At 38.7% G+C, this 20244-nt stretch overlaps 1 protein-coding gene across 2 annotated transcripts in view; it reads left to right on the top strand.

Moving 5' to 3' along the window:
* The window catches only part of PKP2 (plakophilin 2), a 41850-nt gene extending 22060 nt beyond the window's left edge, over nt 1-19790 (top strand). Inside the window, exons 6-13 of one of the 2 annotated variants that reach the window (XM_057427969.1) lie at nt 3906-4083; nt 11949-12066; nt 13493-13654; nt 14454-14627; nt 15224-15377; nt 16290-16479; nt 17470-17557; nt 19098-19790. In XM_057427969.1, the coding sequence (XP_057283952.1) occupies nt 3906-4083; nt 11949-12066; nt 13493-13654; nt 14454-14627; nt 15224-15377; nt 16290-16479; nt 17470-17557; nt 19098-19166 (1133 nt within the window). In that variant the 3' untranslated portion in view covers nt 19167-19790. Of the gene's footprint in view, nt 1-3905; nt 4084-11948; nt 12067-13492; nt 13655-14453; nt 14628-15223; nt 15378-16289; nt 16480-17298; nt 17444-17469; nt 17558-19097 lie in introns of those variants that run through there. The other variant, XM_057427968.1, reaches the window with a different exon arrangement.
* The last annotated feature ends 454 nt before the right edge of the window (nt 19791-20244 follow it).

Genomic DNA, 20244 nt, shown 5'->3' with positions numbered 1-20244 from the left:
GGTTCAGTTGAACTGCTTTGCAACATTAAAATGTTTTAAAGCTTTTCAGATTCATCAGATGCAAAATTGGGTCACTTAGTAACTTATTCAATAGTGTGTTGTCTCTGTGCTGTCACACACCAGTGAGGGAGGCAGTGAAATTGGTGGTACAGGAGCCAGAAAGCTAATGCTGTTGTCATGATAGCAATTTCATTATTTCTGACAAAAGCTTTGACTGTTTGTCAAGAATAACTCATATGGATATTGTGAATATTACTGTCTTCCCCTTCACCAGTGTGAAAAAGGATGAAGGACTGCCTTCTTTCTACAATTACTGCTGTCACTGAACATGCAGATTTACTTATGAAACAGGCAAGACTCTTAAAATATTTAAGCAATATCGAGCAGAATGTTGCAGTTTGCACAGAGCAAAATATTTTTATATACTTTCATGCTTATCAGTTGCAAAGGAGGGCCTTAAAATTACACCAAGGGAAAAGCATTTCTTGCTTTGTTCAAGATCAAGTGTGCAGTGAGGAGGAAGAACACTTGATGGTGGGTCAGGAGGGTCCCTTGGTGAATATGGCACCAGGACATTCTTTTGTCGACACTTGAGCAATTCTTTCAGCTCCCTAGCAAGTTGCAAGTAGCCTAGAGGGCAAAGGGCAGCCTGAATGAATGAATGAATTTCAAGAGAATATTAATTTTCCTTCCAGCCTCTTTCTTTCCCAGGCCACTTGCCAACCTTCAAAGGCAGGCAAGGAGTGAGCTGCAGACAGGAGGTAGACGGTCACTGTTAAGCGTATCGTTAATAAGTTCAGTGCTTCCAGATGATCTTGGCATGTACAGTGATATCTAGGGAACACTGGAATTACTACACAGTCATTTGTACCAATTGACTGTGTAGCCCAAGATGGGCTGCAACACAAAGCTTTTCCAAGCACGCTGCAAACCTCTGAGTACCTTTCTATGAAAATGGATAATCCCTGCTGAGCAACAGTTTTCCTGTCTGACTGATGGCTTTCCTACAAGTTTTGTTCCTCCTCTTTCATTGCCTTTGGCTTCCTACAGGACTACTGAAACACCACAGCTATGCATGCAGTCGCACTGTAGTGTTGTAACAGTTCCAAGAAAAGGTTAATGCAGAACCTTTGCACTTCCACCTGGTCAGCTTGAAAAGCCCATTTGACGAAATTTCAACATCATACTTATTGCTAGCCTGCTTTGAATGTAAATTAGAGACTTACAAATGTGTGATATGATAATTTACTGAACGTCTTCCCCCATAAGAGATTAGTAGCATAGTTGTGATACCTGATAATACCACACTGAACTCTGATGAAAGACTCCTGGCCAAGAATTGAAAGCATGTGATACTCCTTAAAAAGATGTCTAAGCTCAGCAGAGGAAAGTTCTTTGTACTGGTATGTAGGAAGCATGGTACCAAAGCACTCCACCTGACCAAAATACACAAAGATAAGGAAGTGGTGGGGAGAAGGAAGTTAAAACTCTGAGACACAGTTTTCTCACTGTACTTCATTACCTGTCAGAAATCTGATCTAATACTTGTTCATAGAAGTACCTCTCAGCCTTAGAAGTTTAAGACTTATTAGTACCAGTAGTGTTGATCCAAACACTTGCCTAATATTAAACCGTATAATATTGTGTATTCTCAAATAATAATTTGATGTCCTGTATTTTCTTCAAGACCTAGGATGAGGAATACAGTCTGAGCATAGTCATACAGTGGTTTGTGTCATCCTGTGAAAAGACTGAAAGCAATAAAAGTATACAGAGATAACAAGTGCAATGTCCTGCCTCACAGTCTGTACATCCTAGGAGAGCACACAATAAGCACAAAACCAGTACTCTCACCAAAATGGCTTTGAGTGTATGATGATGGTTTGAAAGCTGCCATGGACCAGTTTACCTAATGGTTCTGTGCAGAAAATAGCTGCCCAGTTTCTCTCTGCCATTTACATGCTCATCTCACCTCTTCTTAGCGAGAATGAGATCTCAAGATCACATTGGCTGAATTTGCTGGCTTCATAAAATCATTAATACAAGTAAAGTCAAGGAACCACAGGCTGTGATCTTTGTTTGACATAGAAACAAACTTCTTGCAAATCCCTTAGGAAAGGAATGAGTTTACTGCCAAATAGCAGGAAAGGATGTCACTTGGAGACAATGCAGGAGCCAAGACAGGAATGGCATCCTGTAGTATTTGGAGAGTATACTGAGGAATAGAAAGTAAAATGAGTGTAGAAAAAAAAAACCAAAAAAACCCCAACCAAAACCAAAAAAATATTAGCTTTTGAAGATAAGCCAGATGAGCCTCCAGGGAGTACCTAACCTCTTGATCTTGTTATCGTGCAGCATAAATCTAAGAAATGAAAGAAATTTTTTCCTGCAGGGAAGATTACATCACAAACTGAAGTGTCATCAAAGGGAATATACATTTAAAAGGAGACCACACCCATTTTTCCCAAATTAACGATCTAAGGGAAAACTACACCCCTATGAATACATTACAGCATAGCTGCAAGGAAAGAGCCCACTCCTAAAGACATTTTCTAATGTGAACAAATTCATCCACACCCAGAACGCCATGGAGAGAATCCTTCTGAGCCTAGTGAGGCAGTGCCTGTGGGTTAAGGAAGGATTTTTGGTATAAAATTTACAGTGTGAGCAACATCTCATGTTTTCTGATGGTTCTGTTCTAGGTATCTGTTGATAATTCAAAATGCACTTGTTCCTATAATGTTCAGTCCTTGTGCCCTTGCTTTTGCGCCATTCTGCCTTAACCTGCTTCTCTTAGCAGTGCCCTTTGGACTGCATGTGTGATTTCCTGTAAGCCTTATTTATCCTTCAGGAAAATATATACTTCCTTTTATCCCCTGTTTCAGAGGTTGAAGAGCCAATCCCAGAAGAAGGAATGGGTCTGGCTGGCTTTTGTTTTCATTTTATTATTGCTTACAATAGCTGAAATTAAACTCAAAGTGTAAGGAGATACAAAAGAAACATTTTTTTGTTGTGAACTGATGAAAGGAACGTTCACTAATACTCTGCCAGTGTTCAGAGGAGGATGACTGTGAAACTTGGAGCAGCAAGATGGGGAAAACAATGAATGCCTTTGTAGTGAAAAGCAGAAATACATGTCTTTTTCTAGGGGAAGAGTACTTCAAAAGGAATTTTCACCTGTTGGAATAGAACATAAGCAGAGTTAATCAGTTGTTTTCGTGTTTGGAGATTGTGAGTAGGCAAGGTGTGTTACTTAATGATTTGTTTAGTGACAAATGTCTGGACAGCAATGACCAACCACTGTTTCAAAATCTTTCCCCCCTATAAGGAATTTTGCTGTCAAGTGTTAGAGAAAGTTCTCATCTCCTGTCTTCCAGCAGTTTTCCAAAGACCTATAAAGTCATTCTTTGTACCTCCCATCTATCCCTTTTGCATGCGAGTTTATTCTCCCTCTCATTGGTCTTTACTTGGTACTTAGAAGTGCAACTAGTTCTGCCAGGCGTCCAGAAAGCATGAATTCCTCCCTGGAAGTGTAGAGAATGATCACTGGTGTCAGTGTGGTTAGCTCTGTTTAACTTGTGTTATTTCAGTAACAGAGAAGATGATTGCTACAGATGGGCAATTCACATGCAGAGCCATGGGAAACTGCGCAGCTTCGGAAGGCATTAGACTGACTATATAAAGATCTGGCTTTAATTACATGGATAATTGTGCACCTTTTTCTGTCCCATTTCCATGTCCTCAGATCAGGGCTGGTAAAATCTTATCACCCCCTTCTGCTCTTCTTCAGGTTATGAAATGCCAGGCAGGGTCCTTCACAAATTAACTTCAAGGAGTTTGAGATTAGGTCTTTCAAACTGTGGTGGAGTCTTTTTGCCACTCTGATTTTATTTTGGATATTGCAGGTTTGTTGTGGAATTTGTCCTCCAATGACCAGCTGAAGCACCTGTTGATTAGAGAAGCCCTTCAGACACTGACAGAAGCTGTTCTCATCCCTTACTCAGGCTGGCCGGATAGAGATTACCCAAAATCAAGTGTTTTACCTGACCCCGATATCTTCTACAATGCCACAGGATGCTTGAGGTAAGCACTCAGTCTACAGGTACCCAAAACAATAGTGATGCTAAAACAGGCCTGCATACTTACTTTCTTTCTTGCTTTGAACTTTGATGGCTCCAAGAGAAAAGTCTGCACACAGATCATATTTTGAAATGCCTCATATGTATCAGACCCAGAAGAATTACTGCTCAATTCAATGGAAACAGCTTTCTTTATAAGGCTCTGATGTATTAATTTGATGGGTACTCCACAGACTAAAAATACCCATAACAGACAATAATAATCAGAGGCCTGGTTGGAGCATAGCTGCATTGAAGTCAAAGAGATCCTTCACAGAATAACAGTTGTTAGTATGATGTATAGTACTAGCCCCTGACTGATAACGATAGTAGTAAAACCAAAGCTTTTATAAATGGTTGTAGGAGTGGTATTACAAAGTAGCACTGGAGAAAAGCTAGCAGAAACTTTAAGACTATGTGAGCCTTTGAAAGTTATTTTAAGACTCTAGTGCCATGGTGTCCAAACCTTTTTGATCATACACCCCTGTCAATAAAAACCTTTTGAGAACACTCCCTCAGTATATGTACAGTTATTTATTTATAGTTTTTATCAGGTACTGCTGTGCTAATATATTGTGTGCATTAAAAAACATACATAGAAACTAAAAAAGAGGTTATAAAGATTAAATAATTACTGGTTTACTTTTTGAATTTTATTAATTAATGGGACAAAAATATTTCCTTCAGCACCCCAATGAACTGTCTCTTATGCACTCGTTGGGGAGACCAGTGCTCTAGTGGATGTATAGCATGGTGACCTTTAAAGCCTACATCTATAGTTGTGTGATCTGCTGATACAATACAACATTGGCACTTTCATAGGATGTGAAGTTCTTTGACCCATATAATTATCACTTATAACCTCTTTGTTAATAACTTTTTCATAAACAGTTCCTACTTTTGATTTCTAGAATTTATGAAACATAAGAAGCAACTATCCATTGGAGTCACATAAAACTATGCTTACTCTACAAGTTTAAAATAATTAAGACTCTTCACCATAGCTTGAGTACTGATTGGCAGAACAGATTTATGATTGTATTGGAAGCCATAACTGCTTCTCATCTAGATTGATTACTTGGAAAGCGGACATGGTACCTACAAGCACATAGAAGTGTTCAGTTTTCAGCTGCTGCCCAAGATGCCTACTTTGATGTATCATAATCTATAGCTAAACTGATTAGAAAATTACTTAACCTAAATTAGGAAAAAGACATTTTTGATTTCCGTAGTAAGCCCTGCCCTACTTTTTGCACAAGTTCAAGTGAATTGAGGACAGTTTGCAGCCATGGGTTGAATAATAGATTTATGGATGTGTATTTACTTCTGCAATCAGCTAATAGCCTCATGAACAGAGCAGCTACTATAAAGAAACACCAAAGGCCTTAGTAAACACACCCCTAATTGGCTGAAGTATAAAAAATGCATCTTTAATAAAAACACCTTTAAAAATAAGTGTTATTTTAATAACACATAAAATGTGGCCCTTTGTGAGTTCAAAGTCATTGCACCTTAAGTAAATACAAATATGTGTGAGAGATGCATGTCTAGTTTGCACATTAAAAAAATGCATGAATGGACATAGTTTGAAATAATTAATGAGTAATACATAAGTGCAAAGGCATAGCCTGAGTTTTAAGCTCCTCTTAGTAAAGTATAAGGAATTAAGTTTGAAATATAGAGGCTGGGAAGCTGCCCAGTTCTGCCTTACACGTACCTGCTTCGTTAACATGTCCTATAGCAGAGTAGTTTTACCTGTACTGCGTGAATTTTGACTGTGTAATTGGCTCTGAATCTGAGTCATATGGTTTCAGAAGACAAATGAATTGTTAGCTGCTCAACAATACCCAACAATAAAGCACTTTTTTTCTGCAGGAACTCCTATCAGCCCACTAACTACTAGTTAACTTCATCTGTAAGTAATAATTAACTTTTATTTACTCTGATGGCTCAAAAGCAAATACTGAGAAAGATTAACTACCCATAATAAAATCTCTCTAGAAAACACTAGTGGTGTTGTCCATGAAATGAAGTGGGCTGTCTTATTTCATATTAGTTAGTCCAAGCTGCATTTGTAAAGAAATGAGTCTGGCTGTTAGGTGTGCTGTTCTGCAGTGGCATTACCTGATCCTCTGCTGCGTTTGAACTCTGGAACCATCTCTTCTCTATGAGTCAGTCAAAGAGGGCACAGCATTATTCCCAGTTTTAGCATGGTATGACTCTCTCTGAGCTTAATGGAGCAACTTGACCTGACTTTATACGTGACGAATAAGGTGTAACAGTAGGCAAGTTGTTTTAAATTAAAGTAGATTCTGAATGTACCTTACTCTGTACAGAAAGTCAGCGAGTTACCTAGATGCTGAAGGTTACATTACCTATTTTAAAAATATGATGTCCATATCCTAGTAATTATTTTTAAGAGCTTGGACACTGAAAATTATAATTAGAACAAGAAGGGCTTGAAAATACACAGGTAGGGTTGATATGCAGGATTGCCAACATCCTTTCTAGCAGAGAATAGTTTTTAGTGAGGCTTAACATGTTTGTACAGACCAAATATCTGAGATTTTTAAGATGAATCAGTTTGTGTCTCTTTATTTGAAATTGACATGCCTCCCAAATTAGGTCACTAGAAGTATTCCTTCCATAAGTATTAATTTAAAAAAAAATAGTTAAAAAATCCCTGCAGAAAGAAAAGTGGAAAACTAAAAGAGCAGCACACTGCAAAGTAATGTGTGCTACACCACAAATTAAAAAATACTATGCACTGAGGGAATGATGTTACTAATGAAGACGTTTAAAGGGTATATATTTTTGCCAGAATATAAATCTGTAATTAGTATTCCCTTTTGTAATACTAACATGTTTGTTGTGCATGTTGATATAGTCTATAGCCTGCAGCTTCTATTACAGGGTAAAAATAGTGCTTTGAAGTGCAATACATTATGCATACATAGTACATTACCTAGTCATAGGAAAATGCCAAAACTTCTTTTCAAAAATTTACATGCACCTATTGACTGAAAAGGACACCCACTGTTCAAATCTAACACTATCGTCTGGCATAGGCATCTGCTCTGTGCCACACAGCTGTCAACTAATAAATTAAAGCTCTCTTCATCCTCCTTACAGAATTTCAGGAGGAGAAGAGAATCCACATCTGGCAGATAATATTCCAGATACTAACACACTGGAATGAGGGAATGACCAGAACACTCCCCATTCTGCTAACCAGTTACTGCCAGAAGTATTGTGGAGTCCTGAATCTCAGCAGCCTGTATACGCAATCACTGATAAGAAAGTCTGACGTTAGAAGGATTTGTTAATCCCGTTCTCTAGGTCTGTAATTTGTCTTAAAGCTTTGCTTCTGAGACGGACTTACAGAAATTGGAGGTCACAAAAGTTAACATAATAAAAAGAAGCTGTGTACACCACATATTCTGCATTAGCAATTAGTAATGGTGTTCTTCAGTCCTGAAATATGATAAAAAGCACTGCATCCTGAACAGGAAGAGTAAGCCAAATCAAAAGACTTCACTCATTGCTTGAAAACAAGCTGAACAAGTAAAGTTGGTGTATTAAACTATCTAGAAAAGTGTTGCAGACTTTTGCAGACAAGTCTTGCTGGATTTTAAAGGCAAAGACACTTTTTCTTGTCTTGAAAGACCTACACATATCAGTTCTGTCTCCAGTTCCAATAAAAATGGGTAGAAATCTTGAAGATACTTAGCTTCCTCCTCCATATGCCTTCTCTGAGTCTGAAAGAGTAAGATGCCAACAGTATGCAGAATATACGGGTTTGAATATCATTTTTGTACATAAGTGGATTTCTGACATGACTCTTCCTTTGATTAAAAGGAAGTCATAGTAGAAGCCTGTCTGTATCTTGAAAACTGGTAATGATCTTGTTCCATTTTTACCTGTAAATACCTGTATCCAAAGTTCTGCAATAACAAACTTTTCAAAATTTATGTTTAGTGGTCACATTTCTTCCTGCAAAGTATTGCATTTAAGTTTTGGAGCTAGTAATCACAACTGCTGTGTTTCATTAGAGTGCTCCTTTTAACTGCTCTGTAACTGAAGCATCCTGTAGCCCTATGTATCCTAATTCTTCAAAATTTTGTAGACACCTATGTCTAGAGATACCTCTGTTCCTGGTTCCCCAACTGGTAAAATAGTAGTAACACTTCCTTTTCATTATTAGTTTCATGCTTTGTCTGTCCCAGTTCCCTTCTAAGCTCTTTGTGAATTACACAGTGACCGACAAGGACAGTGAAAAGATTTAGTTGAAGTAAGCAATATTATTGCATCTCAGACCAGGAGGCTGCATAAACATAAATTCACATTTGTTCTGGAGAGAAGTAAAGCCATCATATGTTGGTGAGAGCATTTGAAAAGTGTAATGGCAGCTCAGTTTCATAATGGAAGCTTCTAAAAGAGAACATAAAACAAATGACTGATGATAAGAAGTCTTTGAACCAAGGCCTCTTGAGTAGCATTGCCATTCCTTTATTTCCATCCATTCTTATCTTTTCTTGCCTCCTCTTCAGTTTATCTGTTCCCACAGTTCCTGAAAGGAATTTTATTTCCAGCAAGCAGCTTGCAGCCTGGAGCCTGTAGTTACTAAGTAGATCCCATATACCTTTCCCTCCTTGTCACAATTTTGAACTATGTGAGGTATGAAGGGAATAGGATTTCCCAAACTACTTCAAGAAATTGTTACCACATAATTGAGTTAAATTCAAATTAACCAGTTTTAGCAGAGTGAGTCCCAGGGGCAAGAGCCCCATTCTTATTAGTCACATGGATCATTCACAGCATTGCAAAAACCTTTTGCAAAGTAGTCAGCTAGTATGTAACTCAGTGCTGGCTACAAGGGAGTACCCCTTTCATTTGGTGCCATTTGCAGTCTAACTGAACATACATTAGCATTGTTTCTTTCAAAATCACACTTGATTTTACAGTGTTACATTTCTTTGTATTTACTTCACATCTCTGAATTTTCCCAATAGCAAATTAGATGATCCTCCACAAATGTCACAGCAACATGGGCAAACAGCTGTTTCGGTTACAGATACATTTACACTGTGCATGTGCACAAGCAAGAACAGAAGCAGCAAACACAGGATGAGATAAATGATGCATGTAGATAGATATGGTGCATCCACATTAGCATGTGATATAGTTTGGCACATCACCAGGATTACCATGTATAAGCATGCTGGAAATCTGAGATTTGTAATAGTTAGATGACACCAAAGTTTAAGTTCTGCGTCATTCAAAGAAGAACATCTCTACAAGCAGCAATCTCCCTAAGGCTGTGGTCTTCCCATGCTGCATTCTCCCAACCATTTAACACCAATACAGGGTAGAGGTATCAGAAATTGGGTAGCAAAAGAATTCTTCTGTGATAAGAATCTTGATTTTGACTCCAGCTGATCTACTTTTCCCAGTGTACTTCTGATGGAATACAAGCAAAACAAACTTGCACAGCAGGCTTGTTGTTTCCTAGGTAGCCATGAAGTCTCGCCATGAGATTTGCCACAACCCACATTACTGAGCCAGCCCAACCATGGCCATTGCCCAAGCACTAAGATTTTAAAGGCCTCCAGGAGCTTCACTACAAGAGTCCAACTCCTGAGCTCAGAGGGGGGCATTCCAATTGTTAAGAGCCTCAAATCTTAGGAAGCCAAGATTTAGTGGTCAGTTTTGCAACTTTCTAAGCAAAATGTTTCCATTGTTACAAAAAAAAAAAAAACCACAAAAGAAACAAACAAAAAACACTTAAAAAAAGAAATAATTACATTTCTGTGATACTCCTCAGGTGCCCCACCATATTCATGCAAGACAGCAAGGCCAGAGGTGATGGCCTCTCCTTGCACAGCCACTCAGTATGATCATAGTTGTCATAAATTCAGGGATTTTTAGAATAATGTACTGTGACAAAATGAAATACTGGATCAGCTGAAGTGTCTTTGGCAAGAGAAATTCCACACTTATCTTTTAATAGTATTTTTAGTCTGTGCTTTAGAAGCTATTTTTGCTATGGACTAGAAGGGCTGTAGCATGTACATTTCTGTCAGCAGAACCATAAACATATGAAAGTGTGACATGCCTCGAATGTGACATAAAAAAGGTAAAATTAAATTCCAATGTGATATCTATAGTAGACAATATTGAGGAATCTGAATATTGATTCTGTGATACATAATTCCATGGAAGAATAAATGAACTCGTAAATAGAGATATTGTAAAGAGCATGACCTAAAGTAAAACTACAATTATGATGCATTAATATTTAATTTGAATGTGTACTTCCCAGGGGAAAATAAAAACAGAAATACATTGCCAGTATGTAAACCACTACATTAATTTTACAGTCACAAGCCACAGGAAAGTTTAATGCTGTAACTTACTGGCTTGGTCATTAATAAAATTTTAAACCATTATCATTTCTAGCGGGTAAAGTAAGCATGCAGAATAAACACCCTGAAACTACCTAAAGGAACATGTCCCTCTCTGTTTGTGATGGATGCTAAGATTGGGTTATATTTAATGCTACTTCAAATAAAGAAGCTGGAATGTGATACTGCATACAGCCTTTTGGCCAGCAGAGCTGTAGGAGTCCAAAATAATGAGGCCGAGGTTTATAATTCCAGCATTCCATAATTCAGAGTTTGTTCAGTTGTAAAAATAATTACACCCCAAAATTGTAAGTGTTGTTACCTCCCTGGTAATCAGTAGCTTATTTAGAGCCAAACTTGAAGCAGCTAGTATGTGTTTGGCTTTTCAAGAGTTTTAAAATCATTTTCATAATTCATTTTCAAGTCATAGCTGGGTTACTGCAAAACACAGGAAATGTTACTTGGAAGCCAGGCAAATAGTGGCTTCCTTTGGGTCTGAAGGAAGCAGGAAGCATGCAGAGCCATGTCTGAGCCACTGTGGTAGAACAGCAGAAGGCATCTGCAGAAGGCATTTCTCTGGCATTTTTCTCTTTGACTGAGCAGCTTCTAGTGGCTTCAGCAATTTTCTGCTTAGATGCCAGCAGCTTCTCTGGGAAGCTGGGAATCAGCTGAGCACAGTGTATTTTTAACTCTTCCTTATCTCACGCTGCTGGCCTGGCAGTGATGGCAGCCACATCGTGATTCATCTCCTCAGCCTCTCACCCAGCAGTGGGGCCAGGCTGCTGCTCTGACCTACTGGCTCAGCTGATTGGCTTCCCTTCTTGCCCACTAGCACTCCTCAGACCATTTCCACAAGCACACGTAAATTTAGCCCCATAACTGACTTCAGCTGTCTTGATATGTTAATTTCCAAATGTTGCTAGAGCTCTCAGAATGTGTATCTCTTGATGGGGCATCTTGGATGACAAGCTGGTTTGATGGAGGTGAATAATAAAGGACATTTGTGTGTTACAGATATTTTTACAGGTAACTTTCCTCTGATATTTTGACATAGCTACTGTCTTATATATTAAAAATATAATTAAAAATGGAATAACACACACACACATACAGACACACACACAGAAGTCCAGTTTGGTTTACTGTTTAAAAAGAATTAATTCAAGTCTGAGATGAAGATGTGACTCAGGTCTCCCATTATCCCTCCAAACACAACAGTTTGTTTTTCTGGAGTATTTGGTTTTGTCTGGAAATGCACTGAAGTGAAAGTTTTACCTAGCCAAGGCTCAGATTCTCGTGACAGCTCTGAAGAAAGGAAGCAGTCAACGTTAACTTTAGTATCTTTAAAATTTAGCTAGGAAAGATTGTCAGAGGAGAAAAGTCTTTGACTGAATCTTTGCTTACCAACATATTCCTTTCTGTACAGAAACATGAGCTCTGCTGGCCCAGAAGGAAGGAAAAAGATGAGAGAATGTGATGGCCTAATTGATTCTCTTGTGTATTATATTCAAGGAGCTATTGCAGACCACGAGCCTAATGACAAGGTATTCTTTGAGATGAAAGGTCTTGTCCTAGGGGAAAACCAATGTTCAGAAACAGTTGTGATGTAATTGCCAAACTTATTTCCAGAGCTTTTAGAACTGCCACCAAAGGTGTAAGTCCAGTAAGAAGCTTTTTGAAGTATTTATATCCTGGAATCTAAAAGAATAACATACCTTAGCCTTGGGAAAATATTTTCAGAAACATCAGAGAGAGCTAGAAACTTCTGTCTCATTTTAAAAGTTACATAAAATCACAGCTTTCAGAGAAAACACCTAGAAAATCAGTACTATCAGTTTAATTGTCTCAGGGAGGTAGCTAGCTAGAAGCTTAAAAAATTAATCTGGTTACTCTCCTGTATATACTTAGTGCTATATACCCCTTAGGAAATGAAGAACCTAAATCCCTTTGGGTGGCACTGTAATTAACGAGCTTGCATCATTTTGAATGGGATTCATTTCTCTAAGGTATAGTTATACTTGCTGCATAAGCTAGTAACTACAAGGACATAGACGCCTCCAGAGGCCAGTTTCTTTCATTGTCGTCCTCCCATCATTGCCTGCAGATAAACCCTGAACATTGCTTAAACAAGGTGCTTGTCTTAAAGCTGGGTGAAGTTGGGTGAGAAGACCAGCCGTCACTCACGAGAAGGTTAGCCTCAGCAAGTGAGGCACTTCTAGTGTTCCTGCTATAACTTGTGCTGTTTAGTGGCAATTACTGCACATTTATAGCTCTATTCTAGGATTAGTTACTTGAGCTTCTCCATCTCCCTGTATTCAGTGCCATTAGCTTCAGGGAAAACACAGCACATTATGTTTGTGCCAGTAAATCCCAGCTGCATTTTGTCTTAAAACCACTCATTCCTTTTACTTTCAAATGAGGAGGGACTGGTAATAAAGCTATTTGCCACTAGCTCATCACTGAGAAATTGTAGACCCAATCTTAGCTGTGCCGACAAAGGCACATATAGTTTAAAAAAGCATTCTAGCTTCTTCTTTAGGAAAGATATAAAATTTCCCTTTTGCTGATGCTACAGTGTGGTGCGTACGTGATCGTCTTTACTGTTAAGCTCTTAAATAGTCCTCCGCACACTTCTGGTCTGTGCCAAATAGCACTAGCCCAAACAATTCCCAGGCACAATTCAGGAATTATAATGTCCCAGGACCATTTCCAACAGGCATGCACCCTGCTCTGAATACAAGCCATGTGTGCCAGTTGGCCTCAGTGCTCAGGAACATCCTAGGGCATGTTTAATTCATGAGTGTAAATGCAGTCTTGTGGATCACTGGCACAAAGACTAGCTCTTCTGCAAGCCATTAGAAGCTGCAGTTAGTTGCTGAAGGTTCAAAAATGAAAGCTCTTCTCGAGTCTATGCATGTCCCTTCATCATATGCCAAAGCTTTCAAGATTTCTATTCTTTTGTTGTTTTAGGCCACAGAGAACTGTGTGTGCACTCTTCACAATCTTTCCTACCAGCTAGAGATAGAGCTCCCTGAGAGTTATGCCCAGAGCATATATATGCAAAGAAGAAATACTTCTAGCAATGATAAAACACCGGGCTGTTTTGGAACACGAAGCAGAAAAGTAAAAGAGGTAAAGCATATGTTTAGTTACATCTCATCTTGTCAATCAGCTGTAGCAGCTTCTGGAGAATAAAGATGTAATCTGCTTAGCAATGTGTTATTGATGTTATCTAGTAATGTGACACTTATTTGCCCCAAAAATGCAAATTTATAATAACACCCATAGCAATTCATTGTTTCATTAGATGAGGAATACTGCCACTCAATTTCATCACCTCTGATGGTATCGAACTGGTACTGTGCACGGCAATTGTGCAAGTGCCCTACCAAAAAGTGGGTGTTGTGGCAGTTTCACCAGTAAAACCAGCACAAGGTGACTTGCCACTTCCATGAGTTGCCAGCATTTGGGCTACTTCAGGACCTCTTCTTTTGCATGTAGTACAGATCACAAGTATTCTGGTAGCAAGGCATTCTTGGAGGAAAGCAGGTATTAACGGAAGGTAGAAGTGAAAGAAAAGGATTTATGACCTTTCCTCACCTATTGGTTTTGCTGGAGTGTATTCTGCCTTCTCCTGTTCCATCCACAGTACAGTTCTAGCTGGCCATTTCTGTTTCTCCTTGGTCTCAGCCCCTAGGGTCATTTGCTGAGAGATAAGAAGCAGCTTCCCCTGCACCTATCTCCTCTTTTTTGGATGGAGAGGCCAGTATAGTTAAATGTTGAAATTTTACATGTTGTCATCTGAGCTCACAATTTGAAAATCTATGTATAACTTGCTCATAGAGAGTTACAAAATGGCTAGTTTAGTTTGTGATGCATTAAGACATACAAGGTCAGTGTTTCTAAAGGCTTGATCTGTTTGCATGTTTAGAAGCAGCAGGACACACCGCTACCTGAGGAAAAGAGCAATCCCAGAGGTGTTGAATCGCTCTGGCATTCCACACTGATTAGGATATATCTCTCCTTAATAGCAAAAAGTACCAGAAACTATACCCAGGAAGCATCCTTGGGAGCTCTTCAGAACCTCACAGCTGGCACTGGACCAGTAAGTCAGCTTTTTATTTTTTCTTGTTTTCTTATTCTTAATGTGACTGCATTTTGTTCAAGGCTGCAGTGCAACATGCTCACTGCACTGAGCTCAAATGACCACTGATGAGTCACCAGCTAGCAGACATGATCAAGTAAATCAAAGAATATTGAAGGGAAAGTCATAACCAGCAGTGAAGCTATTTCTTGCTTGGCAAATAATGATGCTTCTCACCCTGTGTACTCCTCCATGTGTGGAATTTGCTAATTCATTGCACAACAAGGGATGAGTAGATAGATGTTAAAAGCACCACAAAAGTGGTTTCATGGAATATAATCAGTCCCATGGGGAGAAGAAAGCTTTGACACAACCATAGATCACTTTTGTGGTGAGGAAACTAATGACTTTTGTCTGATGAACTGGCCAAAGAGGACATGGGAGAAAGGGCTTGAAACTTCTTTTATATAACCTACCTTTTCTATTGCAGCTTATATGTAGCTCTGGATTTAAACTATTTTAAACATACTTAAATTGATGTAGAGAACCTGCTGTGGGTTTTTATGAGGCTATGCATTCATGGTAATGACACACTATCGCCACATGCTGTATAACAGATGCCGTTTTCAGTGGCCCGGACTGTTGTTCAGAAGGCAAATGGCCTTCCAAGTATTCGAACTATGCTACATGTAAGCCACCCAACAGTAAAGAAGACAGCAGTCTCACTGCTCAGGAACTTGTCCCGCAACACCTCTCTTCAAAGTGATATAGGTGAGCAAAGACTCATTGTCTCTTGGGCTTCCTCAGCGTTCTTTGCCTTTAAGTTTCCTTCTTTAAAAAAAAGAAATGTGCAAAAAACCTGATAACATGAGTTTAGTAGATTTTTAGGGCAGATACTTGAAGTCACTATACAGGGCTGAAAATTAGAGTTTTGACTAAGAAAGACTCTAACCTCAAGTTTTTGCTAAATTCTGTGTTCCTCATCAGAGACTTTCATTGATGTTACTTTCAAAAATACATAATGGAAATAAAATCTATACAGATTTGGAGAGGGAGTTTTTCTTCTGCTTAAAATAGGGTAAAAGAGAGTGAGTCCTGAGTTCTGTATTGCCACAGCTATGTAATCCTTTGCAAGAAATCATACAGCATCTGTAATTCTTCAAGCAAACACTGTATTTTCTTCTTTTAGACAGAAAGCTTTGTAATCTTGCGGTTCACACAGGTTTTATGCATAAGCTTTTTGAGAATGGAAGCTAGAAGGTGGTACAAGGAAGATAGCTCAGGCTTTTTAGAGGACCTTATTTCTAAAATATTATGATTATTTTCAGATCAGAAGCCATTTCTATTCTGAGTAGTCTCATTTCAATTTAATGTATATTTGAATTTTTTGCTGCTTATGGGATAAAATCAAGTCACATTATTTGTTTTACTTTGTTCCCACCAAAGGGGAGGAGATGTGGAAATTACAGGCATACAGCTGGTTCATGGGGGAGATTAACCTCCAGAATTCTGCAGAACAGTCTCTTGGGCAGTGTTTAATCCTTAGAGAGCACTCCCTATTAATGCAAATACTGTAACATGTTGTTGGGTTGATTTCAAAGGGATAATCCATATGGTGTTAAAAATTACAAGTGGTGAATCCACCAGTAAAAGTATGCATTTTGTTTCTCTTCTAACTCATAGCTAAAGAAGTTTTGCCTGATTTGGTCTCGATACTTCCTGAGACAGTCCCGGGGTCTGATATTGTCTGTGAAACCACAGCATCCATCTGCTACACCTTGTACAATCTGACACAGAGCAGTTCACACAATGCACGGCTTCTCCTGAGTGCTGATGGCCTACCAAAGATTATTACTATCAGCATGAATGACAGGTAAGATGGTTGAGATGCCTTCTCCTCTCCATTCTACTTTCCCTGGGAAAAAAAAAGAAACTGCATCCTCTGCCACTTGGAGGATAAAACCACTGCATTGCAAGGTACAAGACAGCTTAAGCAAGTGACTGTGATGTCAGTAAAATTGCACATATTTGGAAATACGGAAAAAACCTCTTATAGCAACTGTTCCATCCACAGCTAAATTTGCCATGTTCCAGCGTTTTAAATAACTCTTTGGAAGATAACTGCACAACATTATCTATGGTCTGATATATACAGTGACTGACCAGCAGATCTTATCTGTCCCCAGAAAATTTCTATCTTTCCTGTTCCTTGTAACATAGTCCTGATAATCTTTATCAGTAAAGTGCAGGGATACATTTTACAGAACCTACTGAACTGTACTTTAAAATATGTTTATAAAGTGGCATTTTAGAGAATAGATTTGAAATTCCTGTAATTATTCTTTAATATGTCAACACATGCAACCAATATTTACTCAAAAGTATTAATTAATGAATTTATGAATATGAATAATTATTCTGTCTTCCTCCCTTTTTACAAAATGGTAGAGGAAATTCATCTCAGCAAAGGAAGCCCTCATGAAGTCCTGAATACTTTAAATCCCATCTAACTAACCCGAGATTTTACCTGCTAGAAAGATCCTTTCAGATGCTTGTTATGCTGAGGTGTATTTTCCTCAACTGAAAATTTCTAGTATGATAGCTGCTCTAAGATGAAGGCTATAAAGTACTTAATTTCTCCCAAATTTTGAAGAATTAGTCAAGTAGGGAGTCATGTTTCCTTTTTTTTCAGTAGTCAGGACAGCATGAAACATGCTAGAATACCTGAAGAGCAGTAAACCAGCACTTAGGAGGAAAGAGGCAGAAAAATGCTACAAGGTTACATTTGCTGAAGTCTGAATATGCGCTGTGATTATGACATGGGAATTTAAAATGTTTTATCATTCTTTTTTCAAAACTGCAGTAACGTGTTCAGCAAGGCTAGTAGGGCTGCTTCAGTCCTCCTCTACTCCTTGTGGTCACATACCGATCTTCACAGCGCTTACAAAAAGGTAAGATCTGGGTTGGAACAAAGATATGTAATCTGTTCTTTCGGACCCAGAACCCTCTATTTGTCCTCTGGGGCCCTTAGCACTTCTGCACTGTTAAGAAACAGCCTATGATAGGATTTCAAGTGGTCTCCGAATTTGGTGTTCCTATTACTTGCACATAATGCTGCACAAGTAATGCGTGCCCTTGATTTTTTGCTCGTCTTTGTTCATGTTCTTTCCTTCTGTGGTTTTGTATCCACTGGCTAAGTTTCTGAAAAATGTTGCTGCTGCCTGCCAGAAGTGTCAGATGGTGAGAAGTGATGCGCAGTAGGTGTCCGTCCACCTCTGACTGAACCAACCTGACACACAGGGCTAAGGTGCCAGAAAAGCAAAGGAAGGGCGAGGCAGCTTCCTGCTGTAAAACCAGAGCAGTCTTGTTCTTGATGTTTGTATGGTCTGGGTGTTAGTTATATTCAAATAAAAAGCTACCACCTGGCAAAGGTGTTGGCAAACGTTCACTGCCACAGTCAAAATCAAACAAAAAATGACCAGCACGAGTCAGCCCACAAGCCAGCTTGTGTCTTTCCTGTTGAAGCTCTAGGACTGCTTTTTTCAACACACAGTGGGGTTAATTTCAACCTACCTACCTTCAACCTGCATTTCAAACTGTTTTCATTCCTTGTTCTCTTGCTGTCCAGTATTTCTGACACCTAAAATTCCCAATTACCTAAAATTATTCAATTTTAAAAGCTCTAGGCTTTAGCATTTATTACTCAGCTTATTTCTTCTTGTAGATTTTTTGTTAAAAATTGCTCAGAAAAAGTTACTTAGTGTAGTATCCTTTAAGAGTGTTGCATCACACTCAGCAAGTACACTGCCCCGCAAGCCAGAAAGCTGCTTTCGAGGAAAAGGGTGCCCTACCTATATAATCTCTAACTTGATTTTTTTTGTCTCTGCTTGTTTTCAACTATATTCCTGACTTTAATGTACAGCAATATCCCTAATGACACAAATTTTTTGAAGTCACAGGTGCATACAGCGGGTATGCCTGTAAGACACATTTGTCAGATCTGAGTTTCAAAAAATACTGATTACTTGCTGTTCTTGTGCAAATTGGGTCCCTTTAGAGATACCAGGTATGGCACTAAAAACTGCAGGCCAAGCAAATGGCTAGATGTTTTTGAAAAGTCAGTCTAATAAGCAACAGAAATCACTTGATCAAACGAGGCTGATAAAACCCTGAGTCATTTTGGCATTGCCCTGTAGTCTTTGTTCAGATAGTATTAATCTCAGCTGACATTAGTCACCTAAGAGTTAGGAGTCTGTAGAACTGACCTAGAAGAATAAGCTCCTGCTACAGTCAGTGGACAGAGTTAAGCAACTCCAGTGATTCATCGTCTCTCCTATCAGAGATTCCTGTTCTGTCTCTGCTGATTGCAAAAGACTCTGCCTAGACCCCCCCACCATGGCTCCATATCTAGCTTTTAGGCTGCTGAACCCACCTTCCCTTGCAGAATTGGTACTGAAGATAATGAATTACTCTGTTTCTTTCATTCCAAAGGCTGACTTTAAGAAGGCAGATTTCATCAATACCCGGACCACAAAAGCCTACAACTCACTAAAAGATTGAATCAGAGCGTAACACCACTGGAGACAAGTGAGATCATATGTCAAGTTAACATGACTATCTTCACGCAGTTGGTGTTGCCACCATGAACCAGGAAGTATCTCAGAGAAAAAAAAGAGGCTGATTTTATATAAGACTGGAGTGACCAGAAGATAGCTGTTTTGTGGTTTTAATCCTAATAACCTTGTAATCACTGTATATATCAATATCAGAATAACCAAAGATGGATTCTTCAGAATGTCTGAGGTGACATTTCATCCAGGTTTATCACCATTCAGTCAGAGCTTCCGATGTCTGTCTTTAGTCTAACAGGCATTTATACACAGAGGTTTGAAATGCTAATTAACAGCAAATTCTTTTCAGACTGTTTTATACAGATAGTTTTCTACAGTAGATAAGCATCAAGTGCACTGCTCAGGAGATAATAGTTTTTCACTCTTTTGTTTCTTCCCGCATGCTGAATAAGAATCTCCAGATTCTGTGAGTATACACAATGAGCTGTTTCACTACCTGAATTATAAAAGCACCTATGAAGTTAAAATGATTATTTTTGTATTGCTTGTATTCAAGAGCTCACTGGTTCTTAAGTCTCTTTCCTTTGAGATTTCATTAGCAACAGCAACAAAACTGATTTTAAATAGGTCTTATTCCTTGCTTCTCTTATCCTCCTTAACATGGCTCTTGGATTTAATAACTGTGTCCAGAAAGGGTTTTTTGATTAGAACCACTGTGTTTCAAACACTATGTTTCAGACACTTTGGGCTGAACTTAGAACCATCATTCTTTGCAAGTTAGTGGCAGCATTATTTGCCAGTGATTAAGTGATTATTTTAAGAAAATTGTATTTTCAAAACAATTCTGTTGGTAATCTGTATACAGTAAAGGAAGTAAAGTCTTGCCTTTATTTTTTAAGTAATATATACACACATACAAGAGGTTAGGCTTCATGCTGCTTAAGAAATTCATCTGATCCTGCTTCACATTCTCTCACTTGAAATCATCATCCTCCCTACAGCAATTATGTGCAGTGTGATAACTGAAGGACTGTGTTTGCACATGTGGGAATATGTAACAGGAGGAG

Source organism: Pezoporus wallicus, unplaced genomic scaffold (assembly GCF_028554395.1).
Source record: "Pezoporus wallicus isolate ANWC-B61680 ecotype Strahan unplaced genomic scaffold, APGP_CSIRO_Pwel_v1 contig_2908, whole genome shotgun sequence".
Taxonomy (NCBI): Eukaryota; Metazoa; Chordata; class Aves; order Psittaciformes; family Psittacidae; genus Pezoporus; species Pezoporus wallicus.
This window is presented reverse-complemented; position numbering and strand designations above follow the sequence as displayed.